General features: G+C 34.4%; 1 protein-coding gene across 1 annotated transcript in view; it reads left to right on the top strand.

Moving 5' to 3' along the window:
• The window catches only part of nwk (FCH and double SH3 domains nervous wreck), a 505,896-nt gene extending 494,699 nt beyond the window's left edge, over positions 1-11,197 (top strand). The window contains exon 21 of the mRNA XM_090389564.1: positions 10,580-11,197. Coding sequence (XP_090245690.1) covers positions 10,580-11,197 — 618 coding nt within the window. The remainder of the gene's footprint in view (positions 1-10,579) is intronic.
• Positions 11,198-23,024: the final 11,827 nt, after the last annotated feature.

Here is a 23,024-nt window from a genome sequence, read left to right as displayed (position 1 = left end):
TAAGTAGTAGAGGAGTTCTGTTCTTGCAATTTCAAGATCAAGTGGAAGTACTGCTGCTATCACCTGCAGCGCTGGGTTACTCACCGTTCTGCAGGCGTGGGTGGTAGTGAGCAGGACGGTGCATTGAATTGCATCCAGGGTTCTCTTATTTACGACCAAGACAGTTTTGTTGTACCAGATTGCTGAAGCATATGTAATTATTGGGAGGAAGGTTGTCTTGTAGTATAAGGCTAAGGTATGCTTTTTGAGACCCCAGTCTCGCCTTGTGATCCTAGCTACCATGGCAGAGTAGTTTCTGATCTTTTGTCTTAGGAATTTGAGATGTGGTTGGAAGGATAATTTATTGTCTAGTATGACACCCAGGTGTTTTAGTTGGCTGGCGAACTTGATAGTTGTCCCATCAATCTTATTCTGGGGTGGTCATCTCAGTTGCAGGGTTCCTTTAAGCAGCACCAACGATGTCTTTGTTGGTGACACTGTTAAGAAATTCTTCTTGGCCCACTGTTGGAGTATCTGCAGGGCCTGATTAACTAGTATTTCCAATTGGGTTCTGGAGTTTGCTTGCACTGTCAAAATCAGGTCATCTGTGAAGGCCTGCACCCCCACCGCTCCTAGGTCCATTCTCAAGAACTCATCAAATACCAAGTTCCAGAGGAGTGGACCCAATATAGACCCCTGTGGACATCCTCTGTGTACTGTTCTTGCGATCTTTTTGTATGGAGTGTTTATCTCAATTTTTCTTTGTGAGAGATAGGTTTCTATGACTTTATAGAAGTTGATGGGTACTTTAGCTTCCCTGAGTCTGCCCAAGACGCTCGGCCACCAGAGTGAGTCGAACGTCCCGGCAAAGTCAATTGATATTACGAGGAAATACTTATTGTCAGATTCTTTGACCTTGTTAATTAGGTTTCTGAGGGCTTCTGTTGTGGAGGATCCTGGTTTAAATCCAAACTGGTTCCCAGCTAGGAGGCCAGCTGCTTCGTAGTGTTGAAGGATTCATTTGTGCAGTAGCTTTTCAAACAATTTGATAACTACTGAAAGAAGTGCGATAGGCCTGTAGGATTTCGGGCACTCTGATTTCTTAGTCGGACTCTTGATGATAAGTTTGTTGGCCGTTTTCCATTTTGTTTGGAATTTCCCTACCTCTAGGCATCTGTTGAACAGGGTCAATAGAAGTTGCGGTGTATATTCTATTACTTTTTTAAGTATTTTGGGTTCTATCATGTCTAGGCCGGGACATTTTCTGTTTCTTATCTGGGTGGCAGCAGCAGCACTGAGCTCCTCCATGGTGAAGGGGGAGCTCCGTGATTTGCTTATTGTAGTTCTGGTTTCCTTGACAGAGATGATTTTGTTCCTGTAGAGTTGGGACCGCCAGTTCCTTGAATATTGCATTCAAGATGTTGTCCACCGATTGTTCCCAAGTTGTCATTTGACCTTGTGGGGTTCGTGTGGTAGTCACTACCTCCCCCCTAGGGAGTTTGTTGGTAATAACCCTGTAGACTGTTCCCCAAGGGTCATCATTTCCAGTTATTGCACTAAGCGTTATCAAGTTCGTTCCTTACTTTTCTGGATGGCGTCCGTGTATCGGTTTCTGGCTTCCCTATAATGTTGTCTGAGGGCTTCCACTTCAGCTACTGGCCAGGTCCTGTGCGCTCGTTGAAACTCCTTTCTTCTTTTGGTTACCACTTTGCGGAGGGCACTGATTTCCGGAGTCTGCCAGGGGATGGCTCTAGGTTTCATGTTCTTCTTTTTGATAGCTTCGTTGCTTGTATCTGTGATTATTTTAGTTGTCTTGTCTTGCAGTATGTCCGAGTCAGCTTGCGGGTCTAAACTTCCTGGATTGCGTTCCACCGCTTCATTCAGTAGGTTTCTGAAGAGCTCCCAGTCGGCACTGGTGATGGTGTATCTGTTTATCATCTGCTTGGCTGACGGTGTTATTGTTAGGACTCTTGTTATCTTGTAGATTATGAGAGATGTCGATCGTGGCCTCCTACAGGGTATTACAATAGGTTGGCAGATGATGTGGCTGGTTTAAAACAATAAATTGGGAGCCCATAAGGAAGTCCTCCAGAAGTTGGCCGTTTCTGGTGCCTCTTCTGTCTGGTATAGTACTATACCATGCTGGCGAATAAATGGCGCCTCCGTAGCCAGGTGGGAAGGAGCAGCAGTGCGTAGCATACGCTTCTTGATTAGACCGGGGTTCGAGCCCATCACCACCAAATACGGAGGATGCAGAAAGGTCAGGGAATGACCACCGCATATCCCGGAGCAATATGGCCTTAGTTGCTAATCCTCATAAAAACCAAATAACAACAATAACAACAGCTGGCAAATAATAGGGGATGTAAGCGGTAGAGATAAATTGATTGACACAAGGTGGGTTAGATTTCTAGGCAGGTTAGAAATCTAACCCACCTCGCGCCAATCAATTTATCTCTACCGCCTACATTCCATATTATCCGGGTGGGTCAGAACGTCTTGTTAGGATTTTGCGTCTCCATCATATACGATGCATGCAACTTCCGGGGAGGAAATTACAATCCATTATTTCTAAGGTGAAAACACCTGTTCCTCCTTTCCTATGGATGTATGTTTGTTTGTTTGTTATTTGGTTTTTAGGAGCATTAGCAACTAAAGCCATGTTGCTCCGGAGATATGTGGTGGTCGTTCCCTGACCTTTCCGCATCCTCCATATTTGGTAGTCACGGGCTCGAACCCCAGTCTGATCAAGAAGCGTGTGCTATGCACTGCTGCTCCTGCCTACATGGCTACGGAGGTGCCCTTTCCTATGGAGTGGTTCCATATACCATATTACGTGTCCGGATTGTGGGGGGTGTTATGTGTAGGCGAGTCTGGTAGAAGATTGAAAGATCGGGTTTCTGAGCATGAGATGGCTCTGTGAACCACTAATTTTGAACGCTCCGCAGTCGCTGAACATTATTGGGTTGAGCAGCACAATCTTGATCCCAATGGGATATTGAAATCGTTGACTATTCACGTGATTACCGCCAGTGCTCATGGCTTGAAGCACTACACATAGCCACCAGTAATAGTATTATGAATCGGACGAGGGAAGTACATTTACACCCTATTATTAGCATTAGCATTAGTAGAGGCATATGATGCAAGAAAGCAAGCTTATTCAGCATCAGCCAAAAAAAAAAAAAACAACCACTACTCCCATTTCACCCCTCCGTTCGTTCGAAATACCTGTCCAGCTGAGCCTTAAATTTGTTTAGGCTATCAACTTCAACAACAAGCGATGGGCGTCTATTCCACAAACCAACTGCCCGCTGGCTAAAGGCAAATTTCCGCACATCTATCCGACATCCGTCCTTCCTCAATTTGAATTTATGCCCTCTCAGGTGATTATTCTGAGCAAGAGGAAGAATCCCATCGGCATTGAGCATGCTCAAGCAATTCAAAGCCTTATACACCTCGATCACCTCGCCGATGCCTAGTCTCCAGGCTCTGTAATTTGCAAAACTTTAGCCTTTCTTCGTAAGAGCAACCCTTTGTTCCATTCACTAATCTTGTTGCCCTTCTCTGTACTCATTCCAGCAGCTCTACATCCTTCTTGAAATGAGGCCTCCAGACCTGTATACAGTACTCAAGGTGTGGCCTGACCAATGCCTTATACAAGGGAATAATCACATCCCTGTCCCTGCTAGAAAAATTCCTGTATATCATTGACAAGACACCATGAGCTACTCTTGCAGCTCGTCTGCACTGCTCAGAGAACTTCATATCTGCCTGCACAATTACCCCCAGGTCCTTTTCATTCTCTACCACTGTCAGCGTAGTACCACAGAGTTGATACGTTGATCTGGGGTTACTGTTTCCCATATGTAGTACTTTACATTTGTCAATGTTAAACTTCATTTGCCACCTCTCAGCCCATCTGCTCAACCTTTCCAGATCCTGTTGCAGCAGCATAGTATCAGTAGTGTCCTTAACAACCCTGCCAACCTTGGTATTGTCTGCAAACTTGGACATTAAGCCTGATACACCATCATCAATATCATTTATAAATACAGAAAACAACAATGGACCCAACACTGAACCCTGAGGAACTCCACTAATAACATTAGTCCACGTTGAGCAGTGTCCATTGATTACCACTCTCTGTCTTCTGCCACTCAACCATCCCTTTATCCATAGCAGCAATTTGCCTCTAATGCCACACTTCTCCAATTTGTGCAGCAGTCTTCCATGCGCAACAGTATCAAAAGCCTTTCTAAGATCCAAATATATAATAACAAAGTTATTCGCTGCATCCAGTTCTTTTGTGACTACATCATAGTATCCAATCAAATTGGTCAGACAAGACCTGCCCTTAACAAAACCATGCTGTGTCTGAGCTATAACTGAATTCTTGTCCAGATGATCCTGCAGTGCTTCTTTAACCAGTGCCTCCATTAATTTTCCTGGAACCGAAGTTAAACTAACAGGTCTATAATTACTTGTGTCAGCCTTTGATCCTCCTTTGTGAATTGGGGTTACATTTGCACATCTCCAGTCCATGGGTACCTCCCCTGAGTCCAAAGAAGCTCTCATAATTATGACTAGGGGTTTGCTTACTTTCTTTGCTGCCTCCTTTAATATAACTGGATAGATCCCATCCACCCCGGGTGCCTTTTTTATGTTTATCCTCAACAATTTCTCCTCTCAGTTATTAGAAAATAATCTAGCTCACTGCCAATGTTTACTTCACCTACGACATTCCCCTTCCTGAATAACTCCTCATGTGTGAATGTAGAGGCAAAATACTCGTTTAGATTGTTAGCCACCTGAGCTGAATCCTCAACTGTTGAACTATCAACATCCAGTGGACCAATCTGATTCATCCCTTTCCTTCTTGAGTTTAAATAGGTAAAGAGGTAAATAGGTTATGGAATGTACTGTATTGCAGTGCGATGAGCGCTGGCAATCATCACGTGTACGTAATTCTGCTTTACCGACACCAGACTCATGATACATGATCATGCCCAGCTGACTCATTGTGCTATTGTAACCATTAATATAAACTGAAGTACACCAGTCACAGACTAGCTGATGAAGAGGCACTTCGCTTCGAAAGCTACTATATATTTTAACGCTTCAAAAGCTACTATATTTTTATCTTATTGTATTTTAACGCTTTTATCTTATTGTATTTTAACTCTTTTATTTTATTTCTGTTTTATCTTATGTATATATTATATTTTTATTTTAATAAATGTATTTTAACCAGTTAGTCGATCGTCGCAAGAAACTTTGATGATATAATGTCCAATATATTGGACATTAGTCCAAATGAATAAATTTTAAATTATAGCCAGATAAAATGTTAAGTATTTATGCTATGCTGTAACATAGCCAAACAATCAGCTGATTGTTAGAACTAAGAACGTTTTCCAACTGTCAAATTAACACATGCCTATAAGTAGTTGAATACTACCAGATATAGTGTAAAAACACTCAACCCTAACTACAATGCAACTCGTTAACAAGGTGATCACTAAGAAAAATCAAATAACTCTTCTTAAAATCACATTTTAACATAAAATCCAGAAGCACACAGTAACCATGTTAAGCATAGAAAGTGGCCAGTAGCACCACTATTCTACAACTATCTTTCCTCAATTTGAAATTGTGCCCCCTCAGGTTCTTAGTCTGAGCAAGAGGAAGAATCCCATCAGCATTCAACTTGCTCAACCCATTCAAGGCCTTATACACCTCAATCAGATCACATCGCATATGTCTACTCTCCAGGCACTGCAAATTTAAGCCTTTCTTGGTAAGAGCACCCCTTTGTTCCCCTCACCAATCTTGTTGCCCTTCTTTGTACTCATTCTAGCGACTCTACATCCTTCCTAAAAGGAGGCCTCCAGACCTGTACACAGTACTCTAGGTGTGGCCTGACCATTGCCTTGTATAACGGGATAATCGCCTCCCTGTCCCTGCTAGTAAAATTCCTATATATCATTGCCAAGACGACATGACCTGCCCTGGCAGCCCGTCTGCACTGCTCAGCAAATGTCAAATTGTACTGCACAATTACCCCCAGGTCTTTTTCACTTTCCACTTCCCTGAGTGTAGTGCCACACAGTTGGTATGTTTCTCTTCAGTTACTGCTACCCATAATGCAGTACTTTGCATTTGTCAATGTTAAAATTCGGTTGCCACTTCTCAGCCCATTTTCCCAACTTATCTAGATCCAGCTGGAGTAGCATACTGTCTTTACTGTCGTTAACAACCTTGCCAACCTTTATATCATCTGGAAACTTGGACATTAAACCTGATATACCTTCATCAATATCATTGATAAATATACAAAACAACAGTGGGCCCAACGCCGAACCCTGGGGAAATCCACTAATAACATTTGTCCACTAAGAGCAGTGTCCATTGATTACCACTCTCTGTTGTCTCCCACTCAACCATCCCTTCATACATTGTAGCAACTTACCCTTACTGCCATATCTCTCCAATTTGTACAGCAGTCTTCATGTGCAACAATATCAAAAGCTTTCGTGAAATCCAAGTATATGATATCAAAATTATTTTTGGCATTCAGTTCCTTTGTGACCACATTGTAGTATCCAATCAAATTGGTCAGACAAGACCTCCCTTTATCAAACTCATGCTGTGTCTTAATTATTACTGCAGTCTTGTCTAGATGATCCTGCAATGCTTCTTTAACCACATTGCGATTCCATTATTTTCCCCGGAACACAAGTTAAACTAACAGGTCTGTAGTTACTTGTGTCACCTTTTGAACCCCCTTTGTGAAATGGTGATACATTTGCACGCCTTCAGTTCATGGGGATCTCCCCTGAGTCAAAGGAAGCTGTCATAATTATGTCTAAGGGTTTGCTTACTTCCTTTGCTGCCTCCTTTAATATAACTGGATAGATCCCGTCCACCCTAGTTGCCTTCCTTATGTTTAACTTCATCAATTTCTCCTCCACTTTGCTCAGTTATTACAAAATCTCTTAGCTCCGTGTTAGCATTTGATAAACTTCTGGCACTCCCCTCATTGAATAACTCCTCATGTGTGAATGTAGATGCAAAATACTCATTCAGATTATCAGCTACCTGAGCATGAACATCAATAGTCAACCCATCTATGTTAAGTGGTCCAATCTGATTCATCCTTCTAGAGTCTACATAAGTAAAGAACTCTGTGCTGTTTTTCTTTGCATCCTTTGCCAAAGATTTCTCATAATCTGCCTTCGCCTGTCTAACCTCCTTTGTGACTTGATCACAGACTAGTTTATACCTGCCATAGGCTTCTGTGTCACCTGATTCTTTATATGCATCCCATACATTCTTCTTCTCTGCCAAAAGCCTCATTAATTCATCTGACATCCATTCAGGCCTAAACCTTGAACAATATTTCTTAGTTGGAATGAAAGACCCAGTAGCCTCCAAAACTAATCCCCGAAGGTTTCCCATTTAGAATTCAATGTTGGTAACATCATCAGTTGATCTCACAGTACAGAATTTAAAAACTGTCTGAGACCTCTGTAGTCACCTTTATGAAAGAAAAAGCCCTTCCCTTTAGCCTTGATGCTAGTTACATTAAGTAATTTCCTCATCGTACATTGTGATCACTGTCACCCAGTGCTTCCTTATCTGCAAATTCTTAATGCATGAATTATCACTGCTGATAAGCATATCAAGATTATTACTCCCTTCTGGTTGCCTCTCGAACATGTTGCTGTAGCAAACTGTCATCCAATAAATCCACAAAAGTCTTGCTAGTGTGCGAGTGACCAACCCACAAAGTCCAGTCAATATCTGGAAAATTAAAATCCTCCATGATAAGACATTCTGATTTACTGGCCCACTCTATTTCTCTGCTCAATTGCTCATTATACTCATCAGATTCATTCATTAGGCCTATAACACACACCTACTCATTTTTTCCTTTCCCAGTGCTTATTTCACACCAAACAGACTCAACTCTGCATTGTCCACCAACATCAATTGGATGCACTTTCTTAGATTTTATGTGTTTCTTAACTAACAGCATAACCCCTCCTCCCTTCCTGTCCTGTCTATTCTTCCTGTACACATTGTACTCCCCAAAAGAAAATTCTGCACTGCTTATATCTATATGACACCACCTCTCTGATATCCCAACAATATCTGCCTTTGATGTCTTAACTAGCATTTCAATCTCATCAAATTTATTAACTATATTCCTTGCATTGGTGTACATGTAAGTATACATGCACCTGTTCCTACTCTTCGTTACCCTAACACAGTCCATATATTTACTTGTTCTACTATGATTCCCAGCAGTCCTGGAAATCTCCATTACCTTGCTTTTCAGGCTGCTGCTCATTCTGATAGAAGCAGTGCAAGAATCACTTTTGCTTCTGCCTGCATCCACTGTTAACCTTTTAGTCTGTGTCCCCCCCCCCAAGCTAGCAGTTTTCCGACCCATCTAACACTGCCTCAATAGCATCAGCAAATATTCTTGCACCCTTTCTATTTAAGTGTACCCCATCCCTGTAGAAGCAGTCTCCTGTTAACAAGCACAGATCAGGCTGAAAAAAATTCTACCCCTTGAGCCTTGCACAATCTCTCCAGGGCCGAAATGATCAACAAGACCTCTCACCATACGCTTCCTCCTGTCATGTCTGGGCAGAATTGAAGACACTTTCACATTTAACCATAACTCGCAACTTTTTTTCAATATTGACCTGCATTTGTTGAGTAAATCTGCAGATCTCTTACTCTTAGTAGCAGCTGCTGGTGATTTCAACTGGTTATGCGAAAGTAAAAAAAAAAAAAAAAAAAAAAAATTCTTTTGGAATATTGCTGTTTCACAATATTTAAATCAGACGACTGCCTGCTAGCTGGGTGGGTAAAGTGCCTGCCTAGCAACCCAAAGGTCGTGGGTTCGAATCCCGCCCCGGGCTTGGATCAAAGTACTGCAAAAACTTTGGGAGGTGCATTATGGCCACAGAAGCCGATGCGCCAAAAAACAAAAAAAAGCAGAATGCTGCAATTTATTTTGGCGCCTCCGTAGCCAGGTGGGAAGGAGCAGCAGTGCGTAGCACACGCTTCTTGATTAGACCGAGGTTCGAACCCGTCACCACCAAATACGGAGGATGCGGAAAGGTCAGGGATGACCACCGCATATCCCCGGAGCAATATGGCCTTAGTTGCTAATGCTCCTAAAAAAAAACCAAATAACAATAACAATAACGACTGCCTGATTATTTAATTTCAAATTTCATCATCATTCATCATGGCAATTTTTTTTTTTTTTTTTTAATAAATTGGCTTATTTTCAAATAAGGTAATTTATTAAATATGTTAAATTTTTTAAATGTACTCTGTCATCATCGCTTATCTTGGACCAGTAGAAAAGAAAAGATTTCTACAGGAATGCTATGTGCCTGGGTTATTTGCTTTATCTAAGCTATGGGAGCCAGTTTTAGAGTAGCATATCACTTAGCTTCATTCTGTTTACTTATAAATACAAGTGCATTATATAGCCTTCAATTGTAGCATTTGTTATAAATGCAAATCAGATACGAATAGTAATAAAAAATATGAATTAGTAATAAACAAAATAATATAAATCGGTAATAAATACAAACTTTTGCTTTTAATTTTCAGTGTTTTACTGTGGTAATAGATGGCTTAGTGGCATTATAGCCAGCTCTTGCTGGTGTGCAAAATGAAATCAGCATGCTTAACCATTCCACTATTTTATCTCACAAGAAAGTGCAATTTAAAATCCTGTTACCCTCATATGCTTTCTGCTTCTGATTTTTAAACTCTTGAACTAAAAAAAAATTAAATGTTTTTGAATTTATTTTTTAGGTAGTTTTAAAAAAGAACTTTCCATTTGATTTGCCCTAGCTAAGAGTTCCAGCAGCATTATTATTATATAAGACTTTAAATTAGTAGTGAAGAAACTTAAGTTTTTAAAAACAATTTTTTTAAATTTTTTTTCTTCTCAAAGAAATTATAATATCCAGAAAAATCAGAAATATTTATTTTAAAATTTTATATTCAGGCACGTTATGCCTCTAACCCAGTTCTAGTTATTTTAGCTTACAAAAGTGTACTGAAATATAAAGGTAGGTATGTCTGTCTGGGAATCTGATAGGTATAGTTACCATTACCAAGGAAAATAGGTGGATATATCCATTTGATAAAATAAAATAGTTACAGTGATATACACTTATAATTTTTCCCCTCCTCAGACACGTTAAACTTTCAGATTGAAAGTTTACTGTGTCTGAGGAGGGGAAAAATTATTATAGATAAGTCCTTGAAATATCTCCAAATATGTGGTTATGATAACTATAAATTCACAAAATTTATAATTGTGAAAGGTTTTTAGATTTATGGAGGTTGTCAGATTTATTTAGTTAAATTTTTATAATTATATTGATGTTCTTTATTTAAACGTGTAATAATCTGAAATGTGAGTGATATTTTGAAGTCTTGTAATGAAGACTTTTCAAAATATTAAAATACAGAAAAAAATATATGCAAAATATAAAGGCAGCAATCATGGTAAGAAATGAACAAATTACAAAAATTTTGTTTTCCTTTTCTTTTTAAGGCTAGTGCCAAAAAAGATACCGATTCAGGAGTTAATAAAGCATCTGAAGTAGCATCAACAACAGAAGATAGAGCTACTGTGCCAATTGTATCAGTTATTATCACTGAGCCAGATTCAGCCCCAAGAACTGCTGAAGATGAAGATGAGGATGATATCTCAGATAGCAGTCCACCTATTGATACTAATATAGATCCAACAGAAGCCACCTACCGCAGTGCAGAAGAATTAGAAAAGGCCTTCAGGACTGAAGATGAAGAACAAGAAATCATTCATGTGCCCGTGTCTGCTTCAGGTGAAAAGCAGTGTGTTCCCACATCTGTTTCAGGTGAAAATCATGTTCAACAGAATGGACAGGTAGCAGAGAGTTCTGTGTCAGAAACAGTAGTTGATGTTGGTTCACCTACCCAGGATGTTGAAATGAAGGAAATAACTACAGACATTGCAAATAGCCACAAAAGTACAAATTTAAATGGTGCTGCCATTAAAGAAACTAATGTTGGAGAAAAAACAAAAGGTACTAAATCTGAAAGTCAATCTAATGATCTCACTGCTGTGGATACATCATCTGTTCAAGAAATGGATGTTGAAGAGGAGGAAGAGGAAGCAAAAACAGGATAAAAAAAATTCTGACATTCATTTTTGTTTCTAAAATGTATGGTGGTTAGTTTAGACCAAGTTAATGGGAAAAAATTTAGGTCACTTACATATCATATATTGGCATAGCTTTGAAGTACTTTGGTTACCTCAATAAATTTTAATTTACTCCATTATTCACTGGTAATGCAATTAATATTCATGGCTGTTAGTCAAATTTTCATCTTAAAACTGTAAAAATGGAAACATTTAAGAGTAGGAAGAGAAGGGGTGACCTCTGTTGTTAGGTGTATTCATTGTTATGAGAATTAATATACTTTATTCATGCTTTAACTGAATGAAAATTTATTTTTATATATCAGTTTATTATTTGAATTAAAGCAGACAGAACACATTCCTAACAATGTAAAGTCCTAATTCATCTAGCCAAGTGGAACTGTTGAAAGATTTCTTAAGCACATGGCAGAAAATATTATATTAGTAAACTGTCTGATATATATTTCATTGACATTGGTTAATCACATCATAAATTCAGTTTTTTATTCATTGAAATTTTCATAAACTTTGAGAATTTCATTGCAATTTCATAAACTTTGAAAATTTCAATGAATAAAAAAAAATCAAATCTTAAAAGAAATTTACTTCATTCCTTATAAATCAGTTTCATTTTTGCTTTTGTATATATTTTTAATTGTGTTGTGGATTATAGCCTGTTTTATATATGCATGAAGTTATTGAAAGCTGGTTGAAGTAAAGTCATTTGCTGGATGTTTGATCTCCTTTATCATCCCAGAGTAAAAGGAATATAGCAAAACTTATAGAAAATTAACCTTATTTTAATGAATTGGAATAAGAGTGTGATAATCATTAATAATCAAATGTCATGTCAATGTTAAAAATTCTCTTATATTGTACTGATGTTTTTCTGCTATATGGATCTTATTATCAGTGCAGAGGAATGAGGTATCAAAAATGGGAATTTCTAGTTATCTTTTAAGTGCAGCATTTCTATGAGAAGTTGGTTTAACAGATATAACAGTATTACTTTTACTAAATATATTCATTGTGACTCTTGATAGAAGCATATTCCTGACATAGACTAGATTGGCTGCTGTTCTAAATGCGTTGAAAACTGATTTTCTTTCAGAGGGATAATTTTAGGAAAAGTTACATTTGTTCTTTTTTTTTTTTTTTTTTTTGCAATCATTTCTTTGAATAAAAAGACCAGTTTTAGGACCTCTTTATTCAAAGATGAAATTGTCCAATTTTAATTTCTCAGCACAGACTGTTTTACTTGAATTATTTTATATAATGATGTGAGTTTTTTGATTATGTAGGAATTTTATAAACTTTTTTTATATTAAAAAGATAAATTCATTCATCAATAATGTATGAAGTTTAAATGTTTATAATTAAAGCAACATTCTATATTTGTTGGTAAACTATTTCATGGAATTCAAGTATAAGATTTGCACAGATTTTTTTTAAAACAATGTTTAAAATTATTATAATTTAAATATCATCTGAGATACCTTGATCAGCTTATTTTATTTACCTCATATTTCATGCATATATCTTTGTTAGTAATGCTAATAAAGAAATATGCATAGAATTCCTTTTATGAAATTTTTTGTAAACTTCATAAAATGGCTACTAACATTTTATTAATTATATAATACTAATTTAACATTATTGAAAATAACAAGGGATGTTGGTGAGTTAACTAATTAAAACATATAAAAACACAAAGAATAATTCTTAAATGTACATTTATTAAAATTGCAAATTTAAAGTACTGTATTTAAGTCAGCAATCAGAAACTTTAGGCAACTTTAATAAACAAAAACAAAAACAAAAAAAAAAACTACTCATAGCAGAAGTTCACTGTATTAAAATTGAATTTTGTTTTTCCCAGTTTTTATCAATTTATTTTGTATTCTAAGTTAGCTTACAGTATTTGCAGGCAAGTCAGAAATTATGCTTCTGCTTTCTTTAGTTTGCTAGAAGAAGCACAACCAATCAAGTCAGTTTTTTTTTTTTTTGTTTTAGGGAAAGAGAACTAATTTAATGCTGATTAATTTTCTGGATATTCTTCTGAGGACTTAAAATTTTTGTAAATATATTTAAGTTTTTTATTGTTTGTTATTATCTTCATCAATGAACAACTATGATATCATTACAAATAACATTTTTAAAAAAGATTTTTTTATTGGTGTTGTTACTTTTTTATTGACTCATAACAAGAACTTTATTGCATTTTCATTCAGTTAAGGATATATGCACCATAAACTGAGTAATACTCATTGTGTTAAAAAGGTTAAGTTTAGTCATAAATCTGAATGCAGTTAAATCACCCTTTCTTCTTCAGCTTTGCTGCTGTTCCACAAATGGATTGGTAATTACATATTTTCCAGTTATAGTGGAGAAGCTGTGTGATGAGTAATTACTGAACACATGAGAAATTTGCATTTATAATTTGTTACATATCTTCTTGCACCCAAGATTTGGCTTTTTAATGGGCGTTTTATTGCTCAAACAGAAAAGTGTAATTAGCATTGGTAAAGGCATATGATGCAAGAAAGCAAGTGTATATAACATCAGCCAAAAAAAAAAAAAAAAAAAAAACCCTTCTCATTTCACTCATCCACCCACTCCAAATGTTTTTGTAGTTCTGCCTTGAATCTATTATATTATAATAGATTAGTTTCTTGAAGAATTAAATTAATTCATTCTAAACATTTTGAAATCATCTAAATATGCAGGTTTTGATCCTTTTGTGTTGTGAAAGTAGCTAGTGAATGCTTTTTTTTTTTTCTCCTAATTCAAAAATAATTCCACTTCCTGTCTTCATATAAATTGAAGTAAGAACTTCATTTAGTTTGGAGAGGGTCTTTACCACTTCAAAATGTTCACTGTTTATAAAGCAATGAATATATACCATTATTTGTTAGCTATTATTATTGTTGTTCCAGCTCCATATGTGCACAGTGTAATACATTTTTCCAATTCAAGTCTGTTGCTCTGAAAATATCCATTTAATGTCTTAAATATTTTGTAGCTGGTAATTTCAGATGAGAGTTCAATGTACATAATTCTTTCATATGTTCCACATCAAAATCAATATTCACTATAAAAATATAACTTTTTGTTTTTAAACATCAATTGAATTATAAAGGATGGAGATCTTACTCTGCATTCTGTGCTAATAGAAACTAACTTATTTAAAATTTATGAAAGATAATTAAATACATATTTGTGTTCAGAGGACCAGGATGGTGGTCAATGATAAAAAAAAAATTCCATGAAGTATTTGTTTTAACTTTTTAATATGGTCATTTAAATTTTTATATTTCTAAAGCTACCAAAGAAGGAACTAAAGTCTTGTAATGTGTAGCTGTGCATTTAATTATTTTTCAAATTCTAAATAAGTTCCCACTAGCCCAGAATGCAGTGTGTAGTTGCCTTTATTTTATTGAAAAATGCCTTTCAACATTTGAACTTTTGAATCATTAGATCGTCAGTGTCCATGGATAATTCAGAAACTCTGTATTCAGTAGTATCACTGGAAACATATATATTTCTCATTTTATCTCTAACTGTTTATCCCAAAACTTCTGAGCACAGGTGAACACTTCAGAACATTTCCACTACCATGGTTTTATCAGTTCGTCACCAATTCAGTATGGTTTCTTAAGTTTGCTTTTACAGATTTTTAATGCTGACAGAATATTTTAGAATTGACTCTTCCACTCCAAAAGATTTTATGAATTATTTCTTTTGAAATTCAATCACGTGCCATTTTATTGGAAAAAATTCTACTTGGTCATTCTTGAAATTTTGGATATTTGTTCTTTGAGTAATGAGAAATCTTTGCAGGGTTCATACTTTAATTTGATTGAGTATCCCCACAAGTAACTGGCTTTGGTTTGGTGAAAACATTTCAAATCTAAGACAGTAAAATCAATTTTTAAATATTCTGTGTTATACCTCTGTACAAAAATCAGTCATTTTCTTTTTTCATAGGCAGATCGTCAAGTTCATGTATAGGATCTGATTCAAATATTACATGTGGAGAAAAATGAGCTCCTTATACAGAAATTTGGTTGCACTGTTTTATCAATTACAATTGGAAGGTTATGTGAGATAAAATTTTAAAAAAAGAAAAAAGCACTGTGTTGTAATTGAGCATGATTTGGTAATTCTTTGGTGCATTGATTACTCTGATCATAGTGTGCTCAGTTCATATGGTCCTATGGTGTGATCTTCATTGTGCACACTATGTCTGTACATGGGTGTATGTGTTCATTCATGGGCTAATTTGCATGTCATGTGGGCTAATAAGCACAGAATTTCAAGCTATAACCAGATTTGGCATGGACTGAAGAGCATGAAAAATATGATAAATTGAAAAAAAAAAGATGAAATAAGAGAAAGGAAATAGAACAGATGGTTACACCCAGATAATTTCTTCAGAGAATGACTTAATAGTCAGTAATCAAATGGGAATCTTTGGTTATTGTACCTATTTGGCCTATCAAAGAATGAAGTAAATCTGTAATTAAAGAGTATTGCATTTAATAGTTATTCATTGAAGAAATTATTCATGCTATAAACACCTGTTTGATTTCCTTTCTCATATTTAAATTGTTTATTTTTTATACTCCTCAAATCTGTACCAACAAATCTGGTTATTTAGAGTGATTACGGAATAACTCTTGGGTGTGTGGCTTTATATCTCTCAAACTTAGAAATAATTGAAATATTGAAGAACACTAGTTGAAATACTTTTCAAATATTTCTATATTAGGCATTCTATTGAGATATATTATGTTAGATTTACATAATTGTATAATTGAAGAATTATTGTACAGTTGAGAGGGAAAAAGAACAGATGGTTACACCCAGATCATTTCCACCAAGTGGAGAATAACTGTTATGAGGGGGAAAAAAAAAAAAGACAGCAAAATGACTGACATAACTATTGGCATTCTATGGTGCCTACACAAAATTCACAGCATTCTTCTGATACACCCACCATTAACACATTGTATATCAGGCGCCTCCGTAGCCAGGTGGGAAGGAGCAGCAGTGTGTAGCACACGCTTCTTGATTAGACCGGGGTTCGAGCCTGTCACCACCAAATATGGAGGATGCGGAAAGGTCAGGGAATGACCACCGCATATCCCGGAGCAATATGGCCTTAGTTGCTAATGCTCCTAAAAACTAAATAACAAACAAACAAACAAACAAACAAACATTGTATATCAGGTTGATCATGCACAAATGCATCAGTTGCCCTTCTATACCATGCCATTGCATGTGTAAAAGTTATAAGTTCATATCATGTCACGATGAGAAGAATTTTTTTTTGGGCTGTTTTCACACTATGGCTGAGTATTTCAGGTGAGAGGACACAGTTTTCCTGTACAGAAGCTTGGGTTTTTTTATTTTTTTTTATTGAGCAAGCAGATAATCCAACCATAGAATATACACACAATTTTCAAACAGAGTACATGCAGACCATACAATTATACAAATCTAATGTTGGATATCATAAATGTATGCCTAATATAGGAATATTCAAAGATTTGATTGATAATATACCAAAATTCCCATTTTTGTCTGCATTAATTTGAACAAGATTGTATATATATATATATATAGTACTCATAATAATAACACTAATAACAACACTAAATAATTATAACACATTTATGAGGTCTTATACCACTCATAATAATTTTGTGTATTCAGCTGAAAAATGTAATAAATACCGAAAATGAAAGAGAAATCAGAATGTTTCATTTTGAATTGATATTTTGTTATTTGCGTTATATTGGCTTTGTCCTTTAGAAGAGCTTTAGATGGCTCAAAAAACGAAAAAAAAATTAGTACTTCTGTTAATGATTTAAGTTAACATTCATGCACAGTATTTATATTGCAACTGTATGTGAATCATTTTCATCTTTCATGAAATTTACTTTCCAGAATGCATATTTTTTTCTGACTAACAGCTACTTAGAAACATTAAAATTTTATGCATATCCACTGTTTTGTATATTTTTATTAAATGTTTTTTTGTTCCTTTTTTAAAATAACCAATATTCAGTGGATATCGCAATTCTATAAACCCTGCAATATATATATTAAAACCAAAAAGTGAAAAGTTGTCATAATTTTGTGTTTAAATGAAACTTATTGTGCTATAATATACAGAGTGGGCCATCTATTGGTTTACCGTGAAAATCTTGAAATCAGTTTCATGCCCCATATTACAGTACTTTCTTAATATTTCATTTATAAGTTTATTTATGACATTTAAATTGTTCAACCTATTTTTGGTACTTTTAATTCTTCAGTACATTGCATCTCTTCTTGGTCAATTGCTATATGGCCCACCTTGTATATAGTTTATTGACTTCCTTTTAAAGTCAGTATGCCAGGAGAATCCCAGTTGATTAAGTTAGTCACACTTTTTGTTAGTAGTTAATTAGTTGCAAAGGTGATGAGTTTCACCTTTCACCTCCAAACTTCTTTGGAGTTCTACATTCTTTTGCCATATTAATTCATTGTTATACATTTTGATATATCCAGTTATAGTTTTAGCACTTTGGCAAACTTTGAACATGTTTGTCAGGGTGCCAAACATGTTCAATCACAGATAGTTAGCGAACATACAATAAAAATGCAGTGTTACAATATGTAATAGTGATAGTTCTATTTTTACTTATTCTGAAATGTATTCTTATCTTTTCTTTCTATGCCAGTTGTTATTTATTAGTTATGGGGAAAATGTTTCCCCATAACTAATAAAACTTTTCTTCTACATATTGTCTTTTTTTTTTTCATTAGAGATTTCATGCACAGTTGTTTCACTTAAATTTCATATTTTTAAAAATATTAAAAAGAATAATAAATTTAAATTCTAAAAATTACATCTGCATAATTTGTATAGCATAAGTTTATTTCTGAGAAGTATCCTTATTGTTTGGTTGTTGAATTTTATTTTTTAAGGTTTGAATTTTTTAAGTTAATCATGAATAATTAAATTTATTTAATTACTAATTACTGATTTATTCAGGGACTTTTTTTTTTTGTAAGATGACACTTTCAATTAATTGTAAGATACCTATGCATTGATGGGATCTGTACTTGGTTTAATCAAAATCTGCACTAGATATAGAAGCCTTTTTGCAGAGAGATAAGAATTGCTTTTTTTTATTTAACTTTTTACTAATCAGATTTTGAAGTCAAATTGGAAGTATAAGAAGTTTTCTATATTTATTCACAATGGCCAGGAAGCATTGTCTTTTATCATATAGAAAAATGAGAAATCTTTCACACATTTAACCATTTTGAAAAAGGCATTAGTTATTTTATAATTCCAATGTTCTGGCTTCATATACTGTAAGGCAGTACACATCAAGCAACTTCTTTACCATTGTTTTGTGAAGGAATTGCCACTAAAGATCATATGTTATCTGATGAAGGGACTGGCAGGGGGGTGGGCTAATAGGCTGCCATAGCGGTATCTCATTTTTTAAATAAGTGGCAGATTAACCTTTGTTGATGACATTTGCATGAAAGTAGTGTGGTACCATGTGTTTAGTAATTCATAATTACCAAACACAAATTAATTCAATTTTTCTAAGAACAGGTATTTTCTTATTTGAATTTTTAAACTAATTGCATTGATATCACACATTTCATTACATTCAAGCAGCTTGTAAATTATTTATCAATTGTTATTATTATCTGTTTTGATATTTATAGTTTAAAATAGATAATACTGGCACAAGTTTATTTTTGGAAATACATGATGTAATAGTCATTTTGTTTTGAATATTTCAAAGTAGTTAATATATATATAATCTTTTATGAAATAATAGAATGGAATGGTATTATCATACATCTGCTCTTTTGGGTCCGTAGACTCACTTTGAGCACCTATATGGTACAAATTACACTCAATTTATACTTCATTTAAATATGCATTTGAAAAAAATAAGTGCAGTTGGTTTATTATTAAAAATATTCTGAATTATCAAATTTTAAATTTTGTAAATATTTCTTTTAAGGTAAATTATGATGTAGTTATCCAGCCACAACTCATGTGTGTGGCAATGTGTTACATATATTGCCATAATACTTGTAATACTTGTATGCAACTCTGAAACCTGCATTTCCCAGTTGCATAATAAGAATGACCTAGGAAAATCCACATCTTTATAACCTGCATTTTCCTAGGTTATTTTTTTTTTAACATAGTCACCCATATGAAAACCAAAAATGTGGTTGAAGAAAAAATAATAAGCTGTAAAGAAAAAAATAATTACTTTTCATTGCTTTGAATTTTTTTTTTTTTTTTTTTTAGCATCTGAAATTTTTTTTTTTTTTTATGAAGCTTCTTATCTTCATATAAAACTCCAAAGTACACTAAAGCAGCATTTCTCATCTTTTTATAACCACTTAAATTGTAAAAAGAAAAAGAAAGAAAGAAAAGAGCCTGCAGTACATTGTCTTAGAGATTTTATTTATAAACACAAAATTCATCATTTTGGCTTCTTTCCTTGTTTTATATCCAGTGTGTTAATATAATTTATAAAATAATATAACTATTTTTACATAGTTATATATTATTACATACTACTGTATATTATATTTTATTTTTATGATTCTTCTGCTTTATCAAAAGTTTTTTAATCCACCAGATTTTTCTGCAACCCACTAGTGGGTCACAAACCATAAGTTGAGAAACACTTTGCAAAACCGAAACTGATGAAAATCTCTTAGTAAAACCATTAAAACGCAGCCAGGGTGAAAACCATCTCAAGACAGTTTATTAAATTGAACAAAACACTAAAATTTCATGTGTTGCTAAATCTATCAAAAATGGTATCCATGAGGTCTGACATCATGACCTTATTGACTGCAAATATTTTTATTGAAAATAAAATGGTGCATATATTTAAATATAATAAAAGAATTGTTTAATGTTCTGATATAGATGCCACTGTAATTCTGTGTATAAACTGGAAATCCTATTCTCTTCAACAGATATAATTTGGTCCTCTGTGCTCTAAAGAATTTGTTCAATATTATTCTTTTCTTTTTTGAGAAAAGAACAGAATAATATTGCATAACTGAATAATATTGAATCATTTTTATGGAATGGTTTTTGACCTCATGATCCTTTAAGCAGATTTAGCAACGTATTTTTTTAGTTGTACTGTTCATTTTAATAACTTACTTTGTGGTGGTTTTTGTGTTGAGTTAGTAGTTTTGTGGTTCTGTTTAATTTCTCATTTACATTCACCTTAAGTGAAGAATTCAGTGGTTAAAATGCAATCCTTATTATTTACTGCATGTTATTTTCTCATTGTCTACCTTATTTGTTTACAGTTGCAAAGGACATCGTGTTAGAAGTTTCTCTACTATAAGTTTTACCTCACAAAATGACTGTGAAAGTAGATCTAAGAGTCTATTCAAAATGTAAAAATGCATTACAACTGTAACACACAATGTATGTTCTTAAAAGTTTCTGCAAATATAACAGACTCTCTTCTGAAAATGAGAGGGAATGAGTGTAAACATGCTTTGTGTTCATGCTTATGTTGAAGTATTAAAAGTAATGATATGTTTAAAAGGTGAATGATAGAAAGCAGTCTATCCATTCATGTGCATGGTAAAGTATTATATTATGGTTTTTTGCAAGTAACAGCAGTAAAATTCTGTGATTGAGCAATATAACATCAAATTTTATGTAATTAAAGTCTATCTTAAATGCTTTCATTTTTAAAGCAACCACATTGGAAAGATTCAGCGAGACTCAAGTATATGAACAAAGACAAAGTGATGTGAAAATTTTTTTTCCATACCAAAAAGCCAAAGTACAATTAAAGAGCTGTATACTGAACTTTTTCATTGGCTGAAAAATAGAATCAGAAATAAAATTCCAAAGAAATGAATTCAAAGGGGCTGGATTTTGTTGCATGACATTGCAACAAAATTCATTTTGGGTAAACAGTACCTTATTAAACATGAAACAATAGTATTACAGCACCAGTCTGAAGCATCCATCTTATGTGATTTTTTTTCTGTTTGCAAGAGTTAAAAAAAAAAAGTAAGCTGCTGGCTTGTGATAAAAGTAATAAAGATGGTGGCAAACAACTTGATAATTGGAAAAAATGTTCTCAAGGATGCTTCAGATTACAGTCCTTACTGCATGAGAACATCAATATAATGAAATTTTTGTTTTGTTTAAATTTTATTTAAAATATGCACCTTCACTCATTATTGATTATCATTCATTTTGCTTAAATATTGATTATCCAAATCAGTCCAGGAACTGATCTGAATAATCAACTGTTTAGTATCATGTATGTATAAAACTCTGATGCAGAAATAAAGTGGAAAATGGTTTACTGTTGTTCTCATTATTGAAAAAAATAGAATGGCATATTTGCATTCTCATTTGAATAATAAAATAAGTTCTTATCATTCATAGAATAAAAATATATTTTAAGTGAAACAAGATTCCACTGGTGTTTTTAATTCTGCATGGAACTTGGCTGATATTCATCTAGTTCCTAAAAAAAAAAGGGTGACAGTTTTTCAGTGTATGGAGAAATATGTCACTTTTCAATCTTATACTATCTTGAAACCTTTCAGTATTGCTTCTATCAATGTTGGTACTGATGATATATGTTGGCTTATTTTACACATCTTTGTACAGGTTCTGTGGAAAGGTATGGAGAAACTCAAATGGCTGATTTCAATGTTTTGTGGCCTTTGATTGTGTAAATCAGGAATGTACAACCTTTTACTACTTGTGTCTCCTAAATTTAGATGACAGTGACACATGACCCCCACCTATTTGCCTAAAGAATAATATGAAAAATATGTCGCTTATAGGTTTTCAATAGTATTTTTTATATTTATACAGGGAAGATGGTACAGTATAGAAAACAGAAGAATAGAAAAACTATTTCTCACACTAAATGCATGGACTAAATGTCCATGCATTTAGTCTGTTTCAGTAACAACTACAATAACAGCCGCTGTAGGCAGAGGATAAGGTCAGATGGCTTAACTGATTGTTCAACTACATTTTATTTATTGTATCTTATCAATGGCATTGTAGGAATTACAATGGGGTTGCAGTCACCGATTAAGGAATTTTGGAAAAAAATAAGACCCAAACATAATACTTTTATCATATCATTGATATTGTAATTCCTACAATGTTATATAATATGATAAAATTATTGTGTTTGGGTATGATTTCTTTTTCAATGTTTTTAATTGGTGACCCTTGCTTGCAACCCTTCAAACTTCTTCCATGACCTCCAAGGGAGTTAGGACCACAGGATTGCATATCCCTGATGTAAATTATGAAGGGCCACCAAGCAAACTTTCTTATAGTCTACCCTCTGATATTTACATTTAGATATGCCATTTCCTTCCTGTCTGTTAATGGTTTGGTAGAAGAAGGCTCTCCACTTAACTTAATTTCTCCAAAGTTCCATTATTTCAGTTGCTTTTTTTCTGCCCTATATTAATGACTTTGCCCATTGAGTTTAATCGAAAGCTAGTCTGTAGCTTTTCTGATGATAGTACACTTCATTTCATGTATTTGTTTCAACTTTCCAGTAACAAAAAATTCTGATCTGCCTGAAGTTAAAACTTTTCAGGTATCCACCATTAGTTTCTTAAATGCCGATCTCCAGTTAATGCTCTGACAGGGAGAAAGAAAACTTAGTTTGCTTCAATCTTTCTAAAACTCAGTCCTGTCTTATTTTTTTTTTTCAAAAAAACAGTCTGCTGTTTCCCTGTTCATCTTTAATAAACA

The sequence above is a fragment of the Mastigoproctus giganteus genome, chromosome 2 (assembly GCF_048544385.1).
Source record: "Mastigoproctus giganteus isolate SK-2022 chromosome 2, ASM4854438v1, whole genome shotgun sequence".
NCBI lineage: Eukaryota > Metazoa > Arthropoda > Arachnida > Uropygi > Thelyphonidae > Mastigoproctus > Mastigoproctus giganteus.
This window is presented reverse-complemented; position numbering and strand designations above follow the sequence as displayed.